This window comes from Prionailurus viverrinus, chromosome X, assembly GCF_022837055.1.
Source record: "Prionailurus viverrinus isolate Anna chromosome X, UM_Priviv_1.0, whole genome shotgun sequence".
Classification (NCBI taxonomy): domain Eukaryota; kingdom Metazoa; phylum Chordata; class Mammalia; order Carnivora; family Felidae; genus Prionailurus; species Prionailurus viverrinus.
Window position 1 is genome coordinate 11,980,370 of NC_062579.1, and position 21,634 is coordinate 12,002,003.

General features: G+C 44.3%; 2 protein-coding genes and 1 long non-coding RNA gene across 5 annotated transcripts in view; 1 reads left to right on the plus strand and 2 right to left on the minus strand.

Moving 5' to 3' along the window:
* PHKA2 (phosphorylase kinase regulatory subunit alpha 2) overlaps window positions 1-254 on the minus strand; it is a 72,441-nt gene extending 72,187 nt beyond the window's left edge. The window contains exon 1 of the mRNA XM_047843570.1: window positions 143-254. The gene's annotated coding sequence lies outside the window, so the exon portion shown is untranslated. The remainder of the gene's footprint in view (window positions 1-142) is intronic.
* ADGRG2 (adhesion G protein-coupled receptor G2) overlaps window positions 1-21,634 on the minus strand; it is a 137,619-nt gene that overhangs the window by 10,985 nt on the left and 105,000 nt on the right. Inside the window, exons 19-29 of one of the 3 annotated variants that reach the window (XM_047843578.1) lie at window positions 21,266-21,409; window positions 20,379-20,501; window positions 19,679-19,724; window positions 19,441-19,544; window positions 18,532-18,653; window positions 16,930-17,198; window positions 13,353-13,452; window positions 12,286-12,569; window positions 9,964-10,065; window positions 8,605-8,757; window positions 4,982-5,809 (exon numbers count right to left, since the gene is read on the minus strand). In XM_047843578.1, coding sequence (XP_047699534.1) covers window positions 5,631-5,809; window positions 8,605-8,757; window positions 9,964-10,065; window positions 12,286-12,569; window positions 13,353-13,452; window positions 16,930-17,198; window positions 18,532-18,653; window positions 19,441-19,544; window positions 19,679-19,724; window positions 20,379-20,501; window positions 21,266-21,409 — 1,626 coding nt within the window. In that variant the 3' untranslated portion in view covers window positions 4,982-5,630. Of the gene's footprint in view, window positions 1-4,525; window positions 5,810-8,604; window positions 8,758-9,963; window positions 10,066-12,285; window positions 12,570-13,352; window positions 13,453-16,929; window positions 17,199-18,531; window positions 18,654-19,440; window positions 19,545-19,678; window positions 19,725-20,378; window positions 20,502-21,265; window positions 21,410-21,634 lie in introns of those variants that run through there. The other 2 variants (XM_047843577.1, XM_047843580.1) reach the window with 2 other exon arrangements.
* Window positions 71-6,001, plus strand: LOC125157190 (uncharacterized). Its single transcript, XR_007148895.1, has 2 exons — window positions 71-310; window positions 2,634-6,001. It is a non-coding gene; the product is annotated as an uncharacterized LOC125157190 (long non-coding RNA).

Below are 21,634 nucleotides of genomic sequence, written 5' to 3' on the forward strand. Positions count from 1 at the left end.
AGCACACTTGCCGCCCCGCCCCCGCCGCGGAACGCAACCTTCCGAGTCGCGGCTCGAGGGGGAAAGAAAACGGGGTGGCCCACGGGAGCAGCGGAGAACCTGGCTCCGGGCGGGAACTCGGTTGCCTCCCTGAGCCCCTTACCTCCCCGCCGGCCGCCGACCGCCGAGCCCCGAGGAAACTGGAGAAACAGGCCCTTCCGCGGAGACCACCTGGACGCCCTGGGCCCGCCCCACGCCCCACCCCTGGACCCGCCTCCAGCTCCGCCCCCGCCGCGGAGCGGAACCCGCGGACCTGGGCTTGAGGAGCAAGGTAAGCGGACCGCTTTGCCAGGGGCCCCGAACGCCCCTAAAACCTTCCACTTGTGGCCCCGCCCCTCCCTGGGATGAGCTCACCAGCGCGTCGGTGAGCCCGCCTTCCAGCCCCGCCCCGCAGCGGAGCGGAACCAACCCTCCGAGTGTCGGGGATGAGAGCCCGGGATGAGCCGCCAACCTCATCGGAGGCGGGAGAAGTAGGCCCGCCCACCGCGGCCGCCTGAGCGCCGGACCGCGGGCCAGGATCACAACTGTGTACCTGGCCGCGTCCCCACCTCCCTGCAGAAGCAGAGTAGCGGGGCCCCTCGGGGAAGGAAAAAGGGGATGTAGGGGCAGAGTTCCCCGGCTGCACCCCCCCCCCCCACACTCCGTCTTCTGTAGCGCCGCCCCTGGTCACTGCTCTTGAAGTCAGGCCTGCTGTCCACCTCCTACAGGCCTACAATTTGAAATTGGCATCACAGTTTTCCGTAGCGACTAATAACCTACAGTTCACAGGCTTTGACCCAGTGTTTTTTCCAACAGCATCTGTTCCACGGGACAGCTCGGCTAATGGAATTTTCACAAGTCTTCTGCTAGTCTCCATGCATTTACTATATGCTTGACCTAGTAGGCCATTCTTCCTCCTCCTTTTCCTCCTCCTCACCTATTTACTGAAGCCTATCCTTTAAGGGCCAACTCAGTTCCCCCTCCTATAATAAGCCCTCCCCATTCTCTGAATTCCCACAACAATTTCTTTGTAAGAACTTAGGTTTTGGAGTCAGTTCAAATTAAATTCAAATTACGGGTTGTGCCATTTACAAGTGTGAGCTTGTCTGCCATTGAAGCTGTTTGAAACTCAACATTCCCTTCCGTAAAATAGGGATAATAGCACCTACCTCCTAGGGTGGCCAACATCAAGATGATGGATATAAAGCATAGCACCATGCCTGGCTCATAGAAAAGTACTTCATGAGTCGTCATAGTTGTTTTCATCCATCATTTGACAATGTACTGCCTCATATTGTTAGTTTTCAGATGAGGCATGCTTTTCTAATGATTGTAAGTTACTCATTGAAATAGTCTTTGATATCTCCTGCCATGTCTGGAACAGTGTTGAGCATGTAGTGTGGCTCAGTGTTGAATGAATGAAAGAAAATCTGTCCTGCTAACTGGGTCCCCTTAACTGAGTTCACTTTAGAAATTCCATACCATAAATCTATGTCACTCAACTAAAGCACCAAACCCCTCATCATCTCACATACTTTTTTCTTCCTATTGGCTCTTAAAGTATGCAGCAACCCATGTGATATGCCTCCATGCAGAATTTGCTATGGTCTAGGGGTGAAATGAGACATTATGTTATCACCATTCAATCTCTTTTGGAATATGTACTCTTACTAGAACTCATATATTTTGAATCAAAAAGCTGGGATCCTTGCTTCATTACTGTTTTTGTTCATACTGAATGCTTCTTCAAGAGTCCATTTTGCAGCCATGGGGGGAAATAACTGATAACCTTTGCTCATTATCTGGCATTTCCATCCGGTATGGAAACATTTTTAGTTTATCTCATTCTTAGTAAATTCTTCTATGCACACATATACCCCTTTTGGTGTATAGCTAGTCTTTATGCTTAAGCTTTGGTCTGTACTTTAGTGAATATTATCATATAAGCTATATTTTTCAATAAGTTTGAAATCCAATGATAAAACCAAGAAGGAAGGCTACAACTGTTTACCTTGTAAATTTCTATGCAAATTTTGGGCCATAAACTGTGCTACATAAAAATCAGACTCACATCTTAGTATCCTATGTCCCTAAGATACAAAACCTCCATATATTGGTTTCCATATCCACAAAGCTTTTCTCTGGCTGTGATCCAACAGAAACCTGTCTCCACGTCATTTCTCAAGTATCGGTCAAGAATCAGATACGGAACGTGATGGGGTATGTTGTTGTTTCTGAAGCTGATGCATGATCTTCGTAAACATGAAAGCCCCAAACTGGACTCGGGTAGCATCCCATTTGACTTCTCAGACCCCATCCAGAGCGTCTGCCCCATTGTCCTGCCATGGGGGCTGAGGCCAATGAAGTTCCCATTGGGCCCCATGTCAGCATCCAAGGGAGAAATCATCCAATGTTTCTTCTTGAAGGCTCAAGTTTTTGGGTCTAAAGAAAAGCACTCCATCTTTGACACAGGGGAGAGGGTTCATTCTAAATCAATTTGCTGAAAATAGCCAATTTGCCAAATTTCATTATTTTTTTGACAGTTAAATTTTTATTGACTGGAGGTCATTTTCATTGGAATATTTTAAAGAATGTACAATTTGTCTCTATTCCAGGGTCCTGTAGCTAGTTTGAGACTAAGAGGTAAAGAGGAGAAACACCGGGGACTGTAAGATTTCTTCTCAGTGACGAATATATATATTTAGAAGAATATATTCTGAAAGAATGTATTCAATTTTTGTCTGGCCCAAGTTTTTATGCTTTACCTACAGAAAAGGAAAAAGAATCTACTGACAAGAATTCTGCCCATTCAAGATTATGTTTTTGTATCCACCCAGTCTTTCCTTTTTCCTCTCCTTCAGACTCCAACTACATCAGCGTGGAGCTGAGGCAGAAACATATTGAACAGTCCTTAAAATGCCGTCATGGAGAAAAAATGGCAACACACGAGTCCAATCGGTAACTTGTTCATTCAGTGAAGCAGTCCTTTGTCCAAATGGTCTTCAAACCAACCTGCTTTCTAGGCAACCTCATTAGATACAACCTAGTATCCCAAATGAAGCCATGTCACCATTTTTGCTAAGAGCAGTCATGAAAAGTCATGAACAGCCTTCAGCTTTTGCTAAGAGCTCGCTGAAGTGAAGAGTTACTTTGTGGGATTAATGACTGCAGTGTGTTTTGGGGAAAAACACTTCTCAAATGTTCTGAGGAGATTCTTCAAATTCTGGTCAGTGCTGTGACACTCCTTGCCTCCTCACACTGGCACTTCTCTCCCTTTCGATGGAATCTCAGACTGTGACACCAATTTTAAACTCAAAGGAGGATGCTTCTCAGGGACATTCTCTCCATCCTGCCCCTTATCCGTGTGAAGTAAAAAAGTAGACAAGAGAATCTGGCTTAAGGCCCATGGCCCAGACACAAAACACAGCAGGAAAAATGAGGGGGCGATGGACAGGATCTAAAGAATGTTGGAATTGTGCATTCTTTGGTGTATGCTTTGATCACATCATGTGCAGGAGATGTGCAGGAGATTTGGTTTCTGAGCTCTCACGCCCAGATCTAGAGTAGCTCACCACCTTCCTCATCAGTGGAATCCTCAACATCTTTGGGGCAGCTGGGCATCATAGGAGAGGCTGCTCTAAGACCTCTTGTGGAATCGAGGTCAGTTTCCCCCATTGGTGGCTCCCACATGCTAATCAGTTCCCCAGAAACCCCTAATCCTGTCCTCACCTTCTCGAAATCCTACTGCTGAATGCTGAGGAAGCAGAGACATGGAGGGGATCTAAATCTGGGACTGTGTGGGCCAAAGGCAACATTTGTTAAAGAGGGAATCTTGAAAGAGATCAAGAGGAAAATGAAAAGGCGACCTCAGAAACTGATCTTGTGAGGAAGACCCTTGCTCTAACCCCGCGGTGACTGTGTGTCTGCTGTTTGCCAGGAGATGTTACTGTCACGTTCATCTCAGTCAGGCCACTTACACGCCACGCCGCCAGGGAAAGAGACTGCCAACGCCTTCTCTTTGTGAAAGCTTTCAAACTCAAAGGACTTAGCTACAAATTTATTTTGGCGATTTTAACAGTTTGGTCGATTTTAACATAAATACAAGACAATTAAATAAATCAGAGAAGAAATATTGCAAAGGCAAATCAGCACTCACAGAAGTGTATTACATCATTACTGTGGTTAACCTGGAATACAACATTCACTTAAACTATATGCAAGGGAACCTTCGTGAAAGGCCTAACTAAAGGGTTTTGCAATGTTCCTAATAAGGACCTACTCGAGACATTGCTCAAACAGCTGTAGGTGGGAAGCAAGATAAACCCTCTATAACTAGAAACAATCAGGCTTTGATACATATGGAAACAAGAGCATTGAAGGACAGGTCGTGTTCCCAATAGCTGCTCCCCCTTGTCACTATACATTCTTCAAGACTTCACACCTTTTAAAAAATAATCCTAGCTCTGGCTGGGCCAGAGCGTACCAATCATGACAATGGACAAAGTACTACGCAGTTGCCTTTTAAAGAGCAGCAATATGATTATTTTCCCCCATACACACCTCCCTTAAAAAGTAATCCTACTCTACTCCCCTTTTCTGAAAGGCTCTGGGGATTTGAGAAGTGGCAGTGTATGTATCTCTTCCACAGTCACAATTTTCCTGACAGATGGTCTAGATTACAGTTCCATCCCTCTCTGTGGCCAAGGTGCTAAGCTAAACGTCTTGGTGCAGATTCCCTAATCTGGTGATTAGGCATGAGGTCAGGAGACGGGTGTTGGTATTGGGTGCCGCGTGTGGGTGTACAGATGGTATCCTGCACAAGGGTGCACCCAAGAGGATGAGTGAGGCTAAAGCATGGCCCCCACTCAGTATGCCAAGCCATGAGCCCTTGGGGCTGTGTCTGCCCAGTGGGGGCACCTTTTTCCAACTCGCTCAAAGGCACTATATGAGCTAATTGTGGCACTGTCTGCTTACATTTTGTCCAGTCTGGCTGGCATCATTAATTTCTTGATTTCAGTGAGGCTTCTGTATTTCACATCCCATATAATCTCCAAAAGGAGCTTTAGAATTCACTGAACCATCAAGGATTTTCTGAATTATCACATTAGACACAAGAACACAACCACGATTCTACAAAGAAATACATTTACACGGTAGAAAATAAATACAAAAGACGTGGAAGATATCTGACATGTGGGTCACTAGAATTCAGCTTATTTACAACAAATGCATGCACAACTCAACTCACCAACAGGCTGAAGTCAACAGTTGCTTTCTGGGACGTTATCAAAGATGACTTCGCCTCTAAACTGGCTGGAAATGAACTACTTTGATTTTCAAGAAGTCTTTCTTACTCTTACTGTGTTGTTTAAACCTAATCTCCTCTTAAAAGGAAGGATAAAAAAACAAACTGCAAATGTCTAAAAACCATGTCTAAAACCTCTTGGCTTCCTCTTCCAATAACCATCGCCCTTCAATTAGCAAATGCTCCTCCAGAGGTTGCCGAGTATAAAATTAGTTGATTTTCATACATCTCACATTGTGTAAAAGATAAAATTGGACATTTCACACTGTCAAGCATCATGCTTTGATTTTAGGAAAAGGAATCACATTTACTCAATAAAGTGTAAGCTTCCCCGCTTTGAAGTCCTTCTGAGAGCGATACGGCTTTTCCCATTGCACGGATCTTCTTTCTCGTTAAACATGTGCTGCTTTCCAGTGAAATCATGAAGGCACACATCTCCGTTCTGAACACTGAAAGAAACCCCGTTCTTCTCTGAAGACGCATTCCCTATATAAGGAAAAACAAAATTGGTGTCATGGAGTATCCACAGAAAGCAATTAAAAATAAACTTAAGCATCACTTTATTCTGAAGTAGGCACGTGTAGAATGGTTTTTTAAAAAATATATTTGTTTTTTACTTTGCATTCCTTCCCTAAGGCCACTCAAAGTAAGCAAAATAAACTGGGGAATAAGTCAGAAGCCAGTTCTCTGTGGCATTTTTTTTTAATGAAATGGTCGAAAATGAAGCAAAGCAATATATGTGATTTGAAAAGGCCCATTTCCTAACTCTGGTTGATCATTATCGATCCTATGTGTAGTGTATTGATCGCATATCGAGCATACGTATAGTATAACCTGTGATATTCTGGTCTCCCCCAAAAGGTAAAGGTTAACAGAGATCCCCATAGGTCCCCTGACAAGGTTCCTAGTTCCTTAAGATTCCTATGAAATAAAACCTTGTACCAGAGAAACCCAGAGCAAAAACAGTTATGGCCAAGAAAAAAAATCATCTCTCGTAGACCAAACCAGCCCCTCTGACTACATCAGGACAGGACTGATTCCCAAGAGGAAACTACCAATGACAACCTCAGAGTCTAGGCCAGGGTGTAGCTAGGCATTCTAGAGACATCGAAGTTTGGACCTGGGCCTCCCGTACCGCAAGCAGGCCCCGAACTGTGTGTGACCATTATACTATTAGAAGACAATGTAGAAAGCTGAATAATAAGCCCATTTTTTAAGTTCAGGCCATAATTGTAGTAATAACGGTAAGAGTGCCGAGAACTTTGTAAGTATTATCTCATTACGCTGCAGGTTGAGTGCGATTATCATCCCCATTTCACAGACGATGAAACAACGGTTTCAGAAGTCAAGTGCCTGGCACAAGGTTATACAGCTCAGAATTGATGGAGTCGACATGTGATGTTTCTTTCAAACTGTGAGCTTGTGGCCCCACGTACCTAACAACACGGCTGCTGGCACCAAGCCCGTAGAGCAGAACTAAACGTGTCACACACCAACAGGGTGATAGATAAGCTCAACTAGGGCATGTGACTGTCTGAGGCAGCTATCCTGACCTAGGCATTTTGGTCTGAGGACATCTGGTGCAGGGACAATTTCACCTGGTTGAAGAAACCATTAACCTTCCAGCTTCTTTCTTCAAATTGCCTGTCCCATCCCTCATCCATCCCAGATCCTGGTGTGTAGCCCAAGGAGTCAGGGAGGTCTATCGGATGAGCATGTCACGTGGTATTAAAAACCTGGCTGTTCTAGGGGCGCCTGGGTGGCTCAGTTGGTTAAGTGTCCCGCTTCGGCTCAGGTAGTGATCTCAGTTGGTGGGTTCGAGCCCCGCGTCGGGCTCTGTGCTGACGGCTCAGAGCCTGGAGCCTCCTTCAGATTCTGTGTCTCCCTCTCTCTCTGCCCTTTCCCTGCTCCCTCCCTCCCTTCCTCCCTTCCTCCCTCCCTCTCTCTCTCTCTCAAAAATAAACAAACATAAAAAAAAAAAACTTGGCCATTCTGGTGGCCCAAAACGTACCCCGACCCTCACTGGCAGCCATCAAAAACAGCTGTGCAAAATGTGTTGCTTCAGTCAAATCTGACTCCCCAAAGGATGGATGGCAACACAAGCTAGGCAAATGAGGCTTCATCTCTGAGTTGTTTCTAGAATATGGAAAAATCTGGCTTTAAGACCTCCAAACATTTTGGTCCAAGCTAATAGGCTCTACTGATATGTTGTGATTCTGAGGATTCATGATGGCTTACCTCATACCTCCGATTTCTCTGCTTTGAACTTGCTTTCTCATGCTAACAACTTATTAACCAGCCCTGAAGCTACTGCCTGTACTCTGTTTACCTGTATCGAGTCATTCCTGACACAGCCATTTGGCACAGAAGCCAGAGCTCTTACCCTGGTAGCAGAGCTAAGGCCATGTGGTAACTGTTTCCCATCTTCTACAGCAATGGTTCTCAGTGAAGGGGGGGTGCATGATTTGTACCCCTCCGGGGACATTTCATAATGTCTGAAGGCATTTTTGGTTGTCAAAACTGGGGGGTGAGTAGGTGGGTGCTACTTGTATCTGGTGGGTGGAAACTAGCATGTTGCTAAACACTCCCAATTGCACAGGACAGCCCCCCCCCCCCCCCCCCCGCCCACAACAGTTACCTAGCTCCAAATGCCAATTGCGCCAAGGTGGAGAAACCTCGATTTAGAGGCACTCTATTTTTGAATTCTATATAAACAAGCAGGACCTCCCATTTTTGGAGGGTTGGAAAACCATGTGGTATATAAACCTTCTCACAAACTTATTTGAATTCGTCATAAAAATAACTAATGTCTTAAAATGATGAATGAAGGCTGGCGCGCCTGGGTGGCTCAGTCGGTTAAGCGTCCCACTTTGGCTCAGGTCACGATCTCACGGCTTGTGGGTTCGAGCCCCGCGTCGGGCTCTGTGCGGACAGCTCAGAGCCTGGAGCCTTCTTCGGACTCTGTGTCTCCTCTCTCTCTGCCCCTCTCCCGCTCATGCTCTGTCCCTCTCTCTCTCAAAAAGTAAACATTAAAAAATGTTTAGATCGTCATCAAGTCCCATCATGAAAAACTAAATCCTAAAAAAGTAAAGGTTTTGGTATTTGCTCTAAAATGAGTAAGTCTGGATGAATAAACCTTCTCTTCTATAACGGAACCGCATTGTGATCCACTAGTCCTATGTAATTTTTCTCTTAGCTGAGCAAAAATGTCATTAAAGGATAAAACTACTTTAATAAAAACCAACACTAGCTTGAGACATACTATATTGAGACATACGTACCGTTCCCGCTCACAAGTCCCGAGCAATCGCTATTCACCAGCAGCGTGGTGGAGTGTGTGGAGTTACTGTTTGACTGTAAGGAATTTGAAGAGCTGGACACTCCTTGGTTTACGGTCTGCTTCTTTAAACCATTAGTAGCAGTTTTACTCCAATCTATAACAGAATAAGCATTTCAGAAAAGCCAGATGGAACGCTGAAGCTCAAATGCAAGAGACAGATCATCGCAGTATAACCTGTTCTATCTAGCAACTGACCTCGCTTCCATTTCTTGCAAAGAACTCACACATTTCACAAGGTGGTGTGAATGTAAAATGTATTTTCACTGAAGACTATATACATCTGTGCTTTAAATGACTTCCTGGTTAGAAGTAAGCTATATTCTCTTGGACTGGAGTCCACACTGATTTGATTGTGTCTGTAAATATCCCCTGAATTAGGTAGTAGTCGGGAGCCCAGGACTATCTTAACAAGAACACAAGACAACTGTGTTGTGATGACTGATGGCTCTTCAACGTTTTAGAAGAACCGCACCAACTGTACCGCCATTTTCCGAGTACAGATCTCATGCCACCAGATCTTTGCAATATTGCAAAGGTTGTGTTCATGGGTGGTATTCGTGTAAAAGGAATTTATTTTTTCAAACAGTACTTCATTTTTCTTATTTTCTTGCAAATGAGCAATGTGCTCTACAATTCGGCAGGGCGTACCTGAAAATAACTTCAAAATAACCAAAGGTATGCTAAAGCTTGTATACAAAGACTTGCCTGCTAACAAATGAAGCAACTGACCACTGGGACCTGTGGTAAAAAGGTTGAGCCAAGACATTTTTTTATAAGAAAATAATATGCTTTATTAAAGAACCATAGAATTTTTAGAATGTTCTTATTTAATTTCCAGTTAGTTAATAGCGTACGTAATGTTAGTTTCAGGTGTACAATAGAGTGATTCAACACTTCGATACATTACCCGGTGCTTCTCACAAGTGCCCTCCTTAATCCCACCACCTATTTAACCCATCTCCCAACCCCCCAGGTTGAGTTAAGACTTAACAAGTTCTGAAAGCAAATATCAAAACTCACTTTGTGTAAATGGAAAAACTGAGCTCAAAAGGAAATTCTAAAAATTTCACTCTTGTTTCACGTAAGAAGCAACAAGCCCATTCATTCTATTGCTCATGAAGCTCCCAGTTCCCAGACGGGAATAATTATTTTTTAATTCACTAGATTTTATTCCCTAACGTTCACAATTGGGATCTGTTCACTGATTTCCAGATCAGACGGCCTTTTGGCATTGATTGCTTTCGATCTTAACTTCTGTCTTTTCCTCAGAATTTAAGAGGAGAAAAAGGTAAATCTTTACCAGAATTTTCAGCCAGCCGTAACTTTCCACAACAAAGATACCGCCTCCATTGCTTTCTGACGTTCTCTTTCGCTACACAGTAAAAGATGAATATGAAAAATCCTACGAAGGAAAAAAAAAGTCACATAATTCCAAACTAAGACCTGAATATCATGGGCTTCCTTTGCACAAAAGATAAAATATTTGGCAGCTATAGGCAAAGTGAAATTTTGTGAATAAAAAAAAAAAAAGTCCAAAGTCCTGAAAAAGTTTGCTATTGAAAGGCACCCTGCAGGGACTCTTTGTAAGATTAAAAAAAAAAAAAAAAAAAAAAAAAAAAAAAAACTACTTATAAAAGTAATGATAACTCCGTATTTCCAGAATTAAACTGTCCCTCCTCTCACATCCTGTCCTTGGCCTTCTCTACCTTTGCAAGTACAAGCCATCCACTCAGGATGCCAGCTCACACCGAGGCTCCTACCTCCCCAGCATTCCTTCCATATTCATCCAGTTTCATGTTCTGTCAAGTGCCATATCCTTGTCTGTCTCAAATCCCTGACTCATCTTCTCCAGCCCACGGCCGAGTCCCAAGCCTGGTACCCTGCGGTGATGTCCTTGTCTGCCTTCCAGCCTCTCTCTAATCTGCTCAAGGAAACTGTCCACTGGTGACCTTGGCCACAAAGAGAGCGACGCTACAGACCTGAAGAGGCACGCAGGCTCTGCCTCCCACCCGCCTTCTTCCTGGTGATGCAGGCGAGGGGCTCCCCACTGCTCCCATTCCTCCAGGCTTTTGCCAGTCAATATTTGCTGAATGAATGGACAAATTCTGAATTCTCCCTCTCCTGAAGCCCCAATCTATCTACTTGAAAATCTTGCGTTTTAAATCTCAGGTTTGCTTCTAGTAGGGTACACTTTATTTATTTGCCACCCTGGGCGGCTACCCTTGGCCGCCTGAGAAACAGCGTGCATGGGAGAGACCAAAATGGGCCTACCTAAGTCCCAAATCAGAACCTATACACATCTCTCCTTTAATGGACCCCAAAGCCCTGTGAATTAGGTATTCGTTCCTTTTCAGAAATGAACCGATACCTTGCTTTCATCCATTCATATTCTAATGAGGAGACATTCTAGGGAAATGAAGACAAAGAGGCAGGTTCAGTTTCCACATTAAATATATGAGGATGGGTACCTTGCTTTCGTGTTTGTGAGTAGCGCAATTTGGGCATTTTTTTTTTTCTTCTAGCATGCCATTATGGCAGATAAAGCTTTTCTGTTTACCACTATGTAGCGTAACACCTGGATGTACCAATTCAGAAGCTGGTACACTGTTAAGTCAAAATTAACAACCGTATGTAACCGACAAGCATATTAACTGGCTTCCTCCAGATCAGAACGGATAGCCAAATCAGGCATTTGAAGTCAATCACGGGTTGGGATTTCTTGTAAAGCCAGCAAATTGATCCATTGCCTGACAGAACTACAGGAGGACGCTATGGGAGTTAAAAGCAACAAACAGGAAAAGATGAAAACAAGCGGATGAGAATGCAATTAAAAGGCATCCCAACAGAGGATTTGGAATAAAAAGAAACCCAGAGACATGAATTATCGTTATTGTAATGTAAACCTATTAGGCTGCTTAGCTTTTAATGCCAAAGTACTTCCATTAAAAATTAATTACATCTGACAAGTCTTTTATAACACTGATCTGAAAGAGGTAGTAATTTTGCTTTTCTGAACAACACAACTGGACGGGCTCCGAAACGGCTGCAGCTGGGTCTCAGTCACAAACGGGACGCTGCAAAGGAGATGCCCAGAACCTGCCCCTGTCCTGCGTGGGGGTGGCCCGGCACAGCATCTTCTCAGGATCAGCCACTGGGCCAGGCTGCGGCCACTGGGGTCTGTCTGTTGACTTCACATTTATCACTACCTGCAAATCAAGCACAGACCTAGAAGGTTGGAGCGGCAGGACGTCACAGGGACATTTATGGTACGCGCGCTCTTCTGTATGCATGTTTACCTCGATCAACAGATTTAAAAAAAAAAAAAAAAAAAGGAACCAAGTGAAGGAAGAGTGACTCCAGAAAGAGCTCCTGGCAGGCTCCCCCCAGTATGTTCCCTCCGAGGAGACAATCTGGATAAGAAGGAAAAATACCCCTTGCTGAATTTAGTGAATGCCTTTCTTCCAAGGATCTTAAAGCATACCCCACCTTGTCAAAGATAAATCTGTTTTTCAACAAATCAGTCTTAAGCTCTGAAATAAGCCACTCTGCGGATGCTCTAACTTTTAGATAGCTTTAAGTTCGACTGGGATCTTTCATGAGTATTTAGCGCCGAAGAACTTACCTTGTAGGGTGTTAAAGATTGCAAAGAGATACATGAAGGTGACGTTAACTGGTCCCCAGGCAAAGAAGGCAAAACCCCAAGTAATGCCCAGCAAAAACGTGAGGCCGGCAACGCTCCTCAGGTCCTGAATACTGGTTTTTCGCTGGGCTCCAAGTTGTTTCTTCTTTTTAATTCGACAGAGCTGAACCAGGACCACAATGAACATGCTGATGTTCAGCAAGAATATCACACAGAAATATCCCACAACTGTAATATAGAATACAGCATTGCTGTTGATCCAGCAGCTGGAATTTAGGGGGGGAAAACAATGGGGAACGTATTACAGTGCTGCAGCATGGTTCAAGAGGATACAATGAATCTATATCGTTTTACTGAAACATTTCCTAAAAGTAGAAGAAGGAAAAAAAAGATAAAACCACTGTTCTCCAACAACCACTGAAAGCTCTAGGGAAAAAAGAACTAACAGTCTATTTTAGGACACTTGGTTATTACAAGTATTTAAAAGATATTCTTTGAAAACATTCAGGATTTTACCCCCTTTAAATACTAGTAACTCTATTCCATGAGTCTTTACTAATGTAATATAGCAGGTATTTCATATGTATCAGAGGCTTAGAAAATTATTTTCAAAACACTTTTTTTTTAGAGAGAGAGTAAGCGACCATGAGCAGGGAAGGGAGACAGGGAGGGGGAGAGAGAGAGAGAGAGAGAGAGAGAGAGAGAGAGAGAGAGAGAGAGAGGATCTCAAGCAGGCTCCATGCTCAACGTGAAGCCCGATGTGGGGCTCGATCCCACAACCCTAGGTTCATGACCTGAGCTGAAATCAAGAGTCAGGTGTTCAACCGACTGAGCCACCCAGGCGCCCCACCCATTTGTTTTTGTAATACTTAAGTAGTAAAGTAGTAGCATGGCATTTTCAACTAGCTTATCTCATTACATACATAACTGGGAAGGCTGCTACAAATGTTACTGGATTTTGTTAGGGTGAGAGTCAGGGTCGATATGCTTTCTTGGAGAATTCTGTTTTTCCAGTTCACTTCACATTCCCTCCGGGGCTTTGTACTCACAAGTCATCCGGTGAGCCATTAGGGAATTTCCCATAGGATCCAAGGCCATAGTTATTTGGAGATATAGCCAGGACGACGATCACAACCACAGCCGGTACCCCTGGAAGATGGGAAACGTCAGTCACGCATACTTCTAATAACCAAGGTGCTGAGGAGAAAGACTACAGATCACGTGCTATTTTCCTCTGGTAGCAGACTGGTGAGCTGTTCACCCAAGCCACTTTCTCTTCCTCCTGGGCACACGGTGGACATCTCCCAGCCTGCTTTGCAGCTAGGTGTGTGTGGCCACATAAGTAGGTCTTGGTCGATGGGATGTGGAAGATTTGCTCCACCTCTAGGCCTGCCCCATAAAAACTTCCTGTGAAATCCTCTACTCTCTTTCCTCCCAAATTCAGGGCAACTTTGGAAGTCCTGTCTTGAGGCAGAGTCCCCAGCAGCTTGGATCCTGAATAACGGCAAGGCCAGAGACTTCTCCACTCCTGCTGACTGGACTGTGCATGAGAAATTATCTTCTCCTGAGACTTTTTGTCGGCCACACAGCTAGAATTTCCCTTAACTTACACACATCTGGGATGTAATTTTGAGTCTCAGGTGGCAGGCAAAGGGAAGGACTCCAAAACGTAACCCAAATAATCCACATATTAGGGTTACCAGTGACTCCTGGCAGATCTTACATTATGAACCCCAAATCTTCAGTTGATCATCTGGAACCCATTGATGGATTGAGGAGCAGACCTGGTTGATTTGAGGATGCTGACTACAGTGGCTCTCCAAAAGGCCTGCTGGCACTTCCACTAAGAGAAAGCACGAGAAGGCTCTTCCCAGCTTAAAATGGCGTTTGGCTGGGAAGGAGTCCCTCTCATCCCCGATCCCATCACCTCTCACTCCAGTCACCGTGGACATCTCACACTCTGTGCACACAGACCGACCTGACATCCAATCTCAAGGCCCTGGCAAATACAAAACAATTTCTCCTCACAGGTTGGGGTGCCTGGTACAATCTAACGTAGTATTTCATTTAATTCTTTTCTATTTGCACCTTACAGAGACACTGACATGTGATGGCTTCCTAGGTGAGACACTTGCCTAAAAATAAAATATCAGGGTTGTGGAGCTCGTCTAGGACCTTTGGGAATGCGGCCTTTTGGTATTCACGAAGACAGAATCCACGCCTAATGTCAGAAGCGGGGACTTATTTTTCTGGGGAGAAGTGACTTATCTTTCCGGAAAGGTGTTCTGTTATTCTTGACAAAGACAGAATGACAGGTGCAGTGACAAGGGTGGTAAGTGGTAAGGTTTTTTTTTTTTTTTCAACGTTTATTTATTTTTGGGACAGAGAGAGACAGAGCATGAACAGGGGAGGGGCAGAGAGAGAGAGAGGGAGACACAGAATCGGAAACAGGCTCCAGGCTCTGAGCCATCAGCCCAGAGCCCGACGTGGGGCTCGAACCCACGGACCGCGAGATCGTGACCTGGCTGAAGTCGGACGCTCAACCGACTGCGCCACCCAGGCGCCCCCAGTGGTAAGGTTTTTAAAAGCCCTCTCGGTGATTCTAATGTGCAACCAATGTTGAGAACCACTGCCCTAAATTCACCACATCAGTGGAGGGAAACTGAGAGTCAGACGCTCCAAAGTAGCAGGTGACCCCAAAGTTATGGACGACGTGATCACAGGTGTCTAAAAATATACATAGGAAAAGCTAGGGAGTGTATGAATGAAAATACTCACAGGGGTTCCCAGTGATTGGCCTGCCTGCTGTCAGTACAGGCAGTATTTTGTTTCCTTTTCCTTTTTTGCTTTGCAGCATTTTCCATACTTTATTACAATCAGGTAAAATTTGTATTTGAACAAAAGGAATATGTAGCCTGAAAAAGGGGAGTGAGTCTGGGCGGGATGGTGGCCATAATTCAGTGGAAAGGAAATGCGTAAGAATACAGAGAGCCAGTCTGGGCTGTTGTCAAGTTGTGTGGATTGGGTAAATCACGTTACCACTTTGAGCCGGTTTCTTCACCCGATGTTAGTAATAACGGCCTTGTGCTAACCTCACTGGCTCGTGTTTCATGGGGTTACTTGTGTGAAAATACACTGAAAAGTAGGGCATTATTCATAATGTTATATACTACTTCTAGATTATCTACAAGGCTGTTCAGTCGAGAGGTGTTAGCTGATAATTTTTTCGCCATAGAGAGCAGAAACAAGACCACTGGTGCCAACAGAGAGCCAAGTGAATTTAATGGTAAAGCAGAACTGTAGGGCTTTACAACATGGTTATTGGCTGCCTTGTAAGGTGTTAAAAACAAGACAACAGGCCTAAAATTGGGTCACTTATGCTAAGCCCCAAGTCATGAACCCGAGACTTGACTTAATTAGTTTCAGCTCTTCCAGAAAGGGCATCCTAGACCAGTCGACCAGGAATCGCATTATCAGTGCTCGTTAGGTAATCTGCCTGACAGACACCTCCGTCATCCCCTAAAGGAGAATAACCTTGTAATAATCAACCTGCTTTTTTGCCTAGCATAACTTGCTTGTTCCTGTTCCCTTCAGTCTATAAAAGTCTCTCATCTTGTACAGTTCCTTTCTATCTGCGTCTTAGACTGGATGCTGCCGATTCATGAATCACTGAAAAGAGCCGATAAGATTTTTAAAACGTAGTCAGTTGAGGGGCACCCGGGTGGCTCAGTCGGTTAATTGTCCGACTTTGTCTCAAGTCGTGATCTCACAGTTCATGAGTTCGAGCCCCACATCAGGCTCTGTGCTGACAGCACGGAGCCTAGAGCCTGCTTCGGGTTCTGTGTCTCCCTTTCTCTCTGCCCCTCCCCCACCCCTGCTCACCTTCCGTCTCTCTCTCTCTCAAAAATAAGTAATAAAAAAAAATTTAAAAAATACAGTCAGTTGAGTTTTGGTTTTTTAACAAAAATAATGAGCTCCCTAATAACAGAAGCATTCAAGCAGAAGTTAGATCATCTTTAGTCAAGGATAAGTCACGATGAGGAGGCTCCTACATTTGGTGCAGAGTTGAGTGAAGGGACCTTCAAGACACGTGCCGTGTCTCAGACTTTGTGACCCACCACCACCAACACGTGGCATGATCTGAAAACTGTGTCACTGTGGCAGTGACGTTCCATTGGGTTTTACCTGTACATTCATCTCATTCTGCTCTTCTGAGGATAGTGCCATGAGTGTGTGTAACATCTGGGACACACAGAATACAGTGGGGCTGGCTGGGAGGTGGGGGACTGAGAGCTGGGCCTCATTATCACCCCGCTCACCTCTTCAACTTATTGAGCACCTTCTGTGTGCCAGCCCTAATTCTAGTGACTGGAGATAGAGAGGATTCATAGCCCCAACCTAAAAGGGGTTTATGTTCACAACCAATCCAGCGTAATATACAGGTGTTCTAGAAAGAGACTGGACAAGGTCGCCCTGTGGGCAGTGCAACGTATAGGGACAATAAAGCTGTGTTAGAAACCTGCCAAGTGTGACCTGCTTTATCACCGTTTCTGTGTAATGAAAAATCAAGATACTGGAGCGAAAGCAGAGAAAGCCCGGGCAACGTGCAAGCAAAATCATACATACCCCAACCGACAATGCAGAATTTAAGGATGTATTTCCGGATGTAAGTATTAAACACTTTCACGAGGGCCAGGTACATATGGAATGCTTCCAGGCCCATCCATGTGAATGAGACCAAGAGAAAATAATGCAGAAATACGGCCACTGAGATGCAGAGGCCTCGCACGTCATACAGAGCAACCCACGAGTCCAGGAGGAACACCAGGTTCAGCAGGAGCAGGGCTGAACACAGCTGGAGGAGGATTTTGGAAGGGTAATCCCTCCGAATCTTTCTAGAAGGAAAGGACAAGGAAGGAATCAGCAGCACATTCTGACAGCCCCTGCGTGAGCGTATCTAAGAAATTTATTTTTATTCTTCGGTCAATGTCTACATGCATAAATTTCTTCTCTGTGTGTGTGGGAGGGGCAGGCATTAAAGTCAACGACCGTAAGGATAACAACAACAACAACAACAAATCGAAACAGAATATCCTGTTATAACAATATGGAAAATTTGTATTGACATTCCTGGGGAACCTTCTACATGCTGACTGTTGACCCATCCTTTCAAAGAGTTTGTAGGGGAATCTACTAAGCCCCCCCCCCTCATTTTCCCCAAGCTATTTCCCCTAGAAGCATTGCTGTCGCTTCTCATACGATAGGCTCCTATATTCAGATCTTCAAAACATAGCCAGGTGCCCCAGTTATCTCATGTTATTAGTTAAAATGAGATCACAGAAAGAAGAGTCTGAACTATAGCTAAATGAAACGGGCGTAGGAAATTACAGCTAATTGATGACATGTACACATCTATGTGTGTGAAATTAGACCTGGTGAAATCATTCGGAGTAATTTAGCCTCATTAATCATATTTCCAAAAGTCCACTAGAAGATCTGTAGTCACAGCTGGACCCAAAGTTTGGCACTGAAAGTAAATTTGTGCGTTTCCTGATCAGTGTCCAAAATCCAAATCCCAGAATGTACATACCGTTTAATTCAGTTAATGTAATCAAAGTGCCTGTTTTCTTTGTTTCCAACAGAATTTGTTGGGAGGCCCCACTCCTCCCCACAGTGACCAAAGGGACCCTTCGGGTAAGCCAAGGAGATGCCATTATTTGGAATGTCATTCTTGCTCTGACCTACTTACAAAGCTGCGCTCATGGAATATCTGTATTTTTCAATGAGGCTTTACACCTTTTATTCCTCATCCTCTCACCTGCTAATGTTTTCCATCTTCTGTGTTTGTTCAGAGTAACTTCGAAATGTAATCAGTGAAGCATAGCTCTTAGGCCGTACACAAAAGTATGGTCTATATCAGAGTATAAGCTGTTAGGTTTTAAGGTTTGCATTGATCTTTCATTTCACACGTAATGTCGGCTAGCTACGAGGCATCATTCTAGGGTACAGAGATGATTAAGACACAACCCCTGCCTTCAGCAAGTGCAAAAACTGGTAGGAGGAAGTGAGTATATTCCCCAAAAAGCCCCGTTAAGTTTTGCATAAGGGTGGCACTTCTAGGCAGTATACAGGACGAGGTAGGCCAAGGAACGCACTTAATTAAGACATTTTGGCAATGGAGGGGAGTACTGTGCCTTAGAATCCAAGTTCCCAGTGTCGGATACTCACTCAAAGGCTAAGTAGGTTACAAGAGTAACTGACAGAAAAATCGACGAGAGCCCACAACCAATATATGTGATAAACGTCAGAGCCATCATCTGAGTGGGTGGCAAGGATGTTCGAGATAGGTCCTGGAAAATAAAATACTGCTCTCAAGACCAAATATTTGAAATAAATAAAAGAGCTAGGATTTACAGTTATGGAGTATTCTACGTGTCCGTCCACAGTTCATTCCACAAAACTACAACGTGGACGCGATTATTATCACCAGGAAAAACGAATGAAACTGAGCCCCAGCGAGGTTAAATAATGTGCCCAAGGTCACACAACTATGAAACGGAGGAACCAGGATCCAAATTCTGGTCTGGCTGACTCCAAAGCCCAGACGCTTATCAGTGTGTTATGATGCGCTGGAAAAGCACCGGGCTAGGAGCTTCAAGACCTGAATTTGGCTTCAGGCTCTTCTATTTCTTAGTTCTATGACTGTGGACAGTCGCTGGACCAATGAGTCTTATTTCTAACTTCTTACAATGACAATAACAACACTTCATTCCCCCTCTCCTGCGGGCCTGTTGGAGAGAGTACAGAAGATAATTTATGTCAAAGCGTTTGGTGAAAATGTTAAAGTGCAATGCAAACCACACCATTTTTCTTACCCATTTGAACCTGAATCCCCTAGTTCTCGCTATTCAAAACAGGAAAACTTGTGTGTAAAAATAGGCTGGAGAAAATACTTCCACGTTCAAGAATTTTCTTTCCAGTGCATTTGCTTACTGGAAGGGTAATTTCATTAGTCTCTAACTTTGCCACAATGTCATATCTGCTGATCAAAGTCATCCATCACGTTAGACATCACGGCATGATGCCCAGCTACCCCTCAGGCCCAGAAGCTAAAGCGAGATAATGTGGGATTATTACCAGCAGGACGCCAAAGCTTGTAAGGTGGCTGCAGGTACAGACGGTTTCATTCGGTTTCCTGTCTTTAACAGAGCAGCCATCGGACGACCAGCCTCCTCTGCCACCTGTTGGCATTGGGAAGAGTATCTGTCCTTTCAGCAAGGCCATGGCATCGATGATCACCCCATCGCCCTTGTCCCTTTCTTCCTCCCTCTGCCCCTGCCCCCTTAAGACTGAAAAAGTTATGACTGGAACCTACCATTTCTGTGCAAGTCCCAAAATACACATCTCACTGTTAAGTCATCCTGCAGTGGAAAGATAAATTACAAATAATTAATTTACTGAACTGAAAAAACTGAAAAGCAATTGGAAAAAAATTATGAATTTTTAAATTTCAGAATCTCATTCTTGATTTTTTAGAGAATTCCAATTTTATTCTAGTCCCTAGAAAGAGTGGGTCTCAAATAGGTCAGAACTTCTTAAACTCAGCAATTGTACACAGGAATCACCTTGAGGCCTTGCTAACATGCACATTCTGATTCAGGGGGCCAGGGTGGGGCCTAAGAGTTGGCATTTCTAGCAAGCTCTTAGGTGATGCTGATGGTACAGGTCTGCAGACCACGCTTTGAATGGTGAGGCTATAGATAATGCTCAATCTGACCTGAAATGAGAGATGTTTTCTCTTTGGAGGTGAGAATCAGACCTGTAGCCACAGATCTAAATGCACTAAAATTAGGTAATTGATAGTAGCTGGCTTTTGCCACTGCTCCTTCTTGGAAATTAGGTGGCCAGTTATCAGGCATGCTAAGACCCAACAGAGTGACCACGTGATTCTAGTCTTACACACTGCCTTGACCGAGTTTGAGGTTCTGCTGGATCTCCTTTTTTCTGGCCAACTCACGGACACAGTTTGCACAAGTGTATTTGGTCAATGAACAGACCAGACGGGCCTCTCCCACCTGGCTTGGATTGATGTGCTTTAATGTGACCGTCACATTTCTTGTCAAGTTGTTGACCGTCAGGTTTGCAACACTGGATGATATGACGTAGCTGATCAGAGAAAGGTTCTCCAGGGCAGGGTCCTAGCACACCAAAGAATCGACAAGATGGCGAGGGTAAAAATGAAATATCATCAGAGAATTTTAGAGCTGGAAGAGACCCTACAGCCCACTTAATCCACATGGTTTATTTTACAATCTAGGTGACAAATTGAGGGTCACCAAGTAATGTGACTTTAGAGAGAGCTTGTCTGGGGCACCTGGATGGCTCGGTCGATTAAGCGTCTGGCTCTTGGTTTCAACTCAGGTCACGATCTCATGGTTCGTGGGATCGAGCCCTACGTCGGGCTCTGTGCTGACAGTGCGGAGGCTGCTTGGGATTCCCTCTCTCTCCCTTGCTCTCTGCCCCTCCCCTGCTTGTATGTGCATGCGGACGCTCTCTCAAAATAAATAAACTTAACAAAAAAAAAAAAGAAAAAGAAACAGTTTGTTCCACTCTACAGTACTCTAAATACTGAGTTAAGTTTCACAAACTGACACAAAGGGGCCCTCGTGAATTGTATAGGGAATATAACATTAAGCCACTTAAACTGTGTGTTCTTGAGCAAGTTAAACCTCTCTGCATTTCCATGTCCTCATCTGTAAAATTGGGATAATAATTTAATAGAAGTGCCAGTTATTGTTACTCATCATTACCAATATCGCTAGGTCCTGTTTAAAAATAAACTGCAGCTTTCAGTAGTTTGTTTGACTGATAGCAGATTTAAGAATATGTGAGAATTAAAAGAAACGAAACTGCTGCACTCCAAGATAAAACCTAAACCAAAAGCAGTTAGCATGAACTTTACCTGAAACAGGGCAGGCGTTTCAAAGAAGTTGAACTGAACCCTGGAAGCCAGCTCCACATCATGAGCTGGTAAATTACTCATCAGTGATGAAGGCAGAGTAATAATGCCAATACTGTTCTCAGGAGCCTGAGGTTCCAGAGAAACCTGAAAATCAAGTAAAGGATACCAAAAATGCCTGGGGCTAGTATAATGAAGAGGTGGAAAACGCGAAGAGGTGGAAGATGCGAGAACTAAGCTGGAGGATCCCGTAAAGGCATTTATTTGTGGTGCCTCTGTAAAATCGGTTGTTCTTGTGTCTGTGACTGCTCTGAAATTGGAGAGGATGTGTAGTTGGGCGATGAGGCCTCAGAGCAGAAAAGGAAACAATTT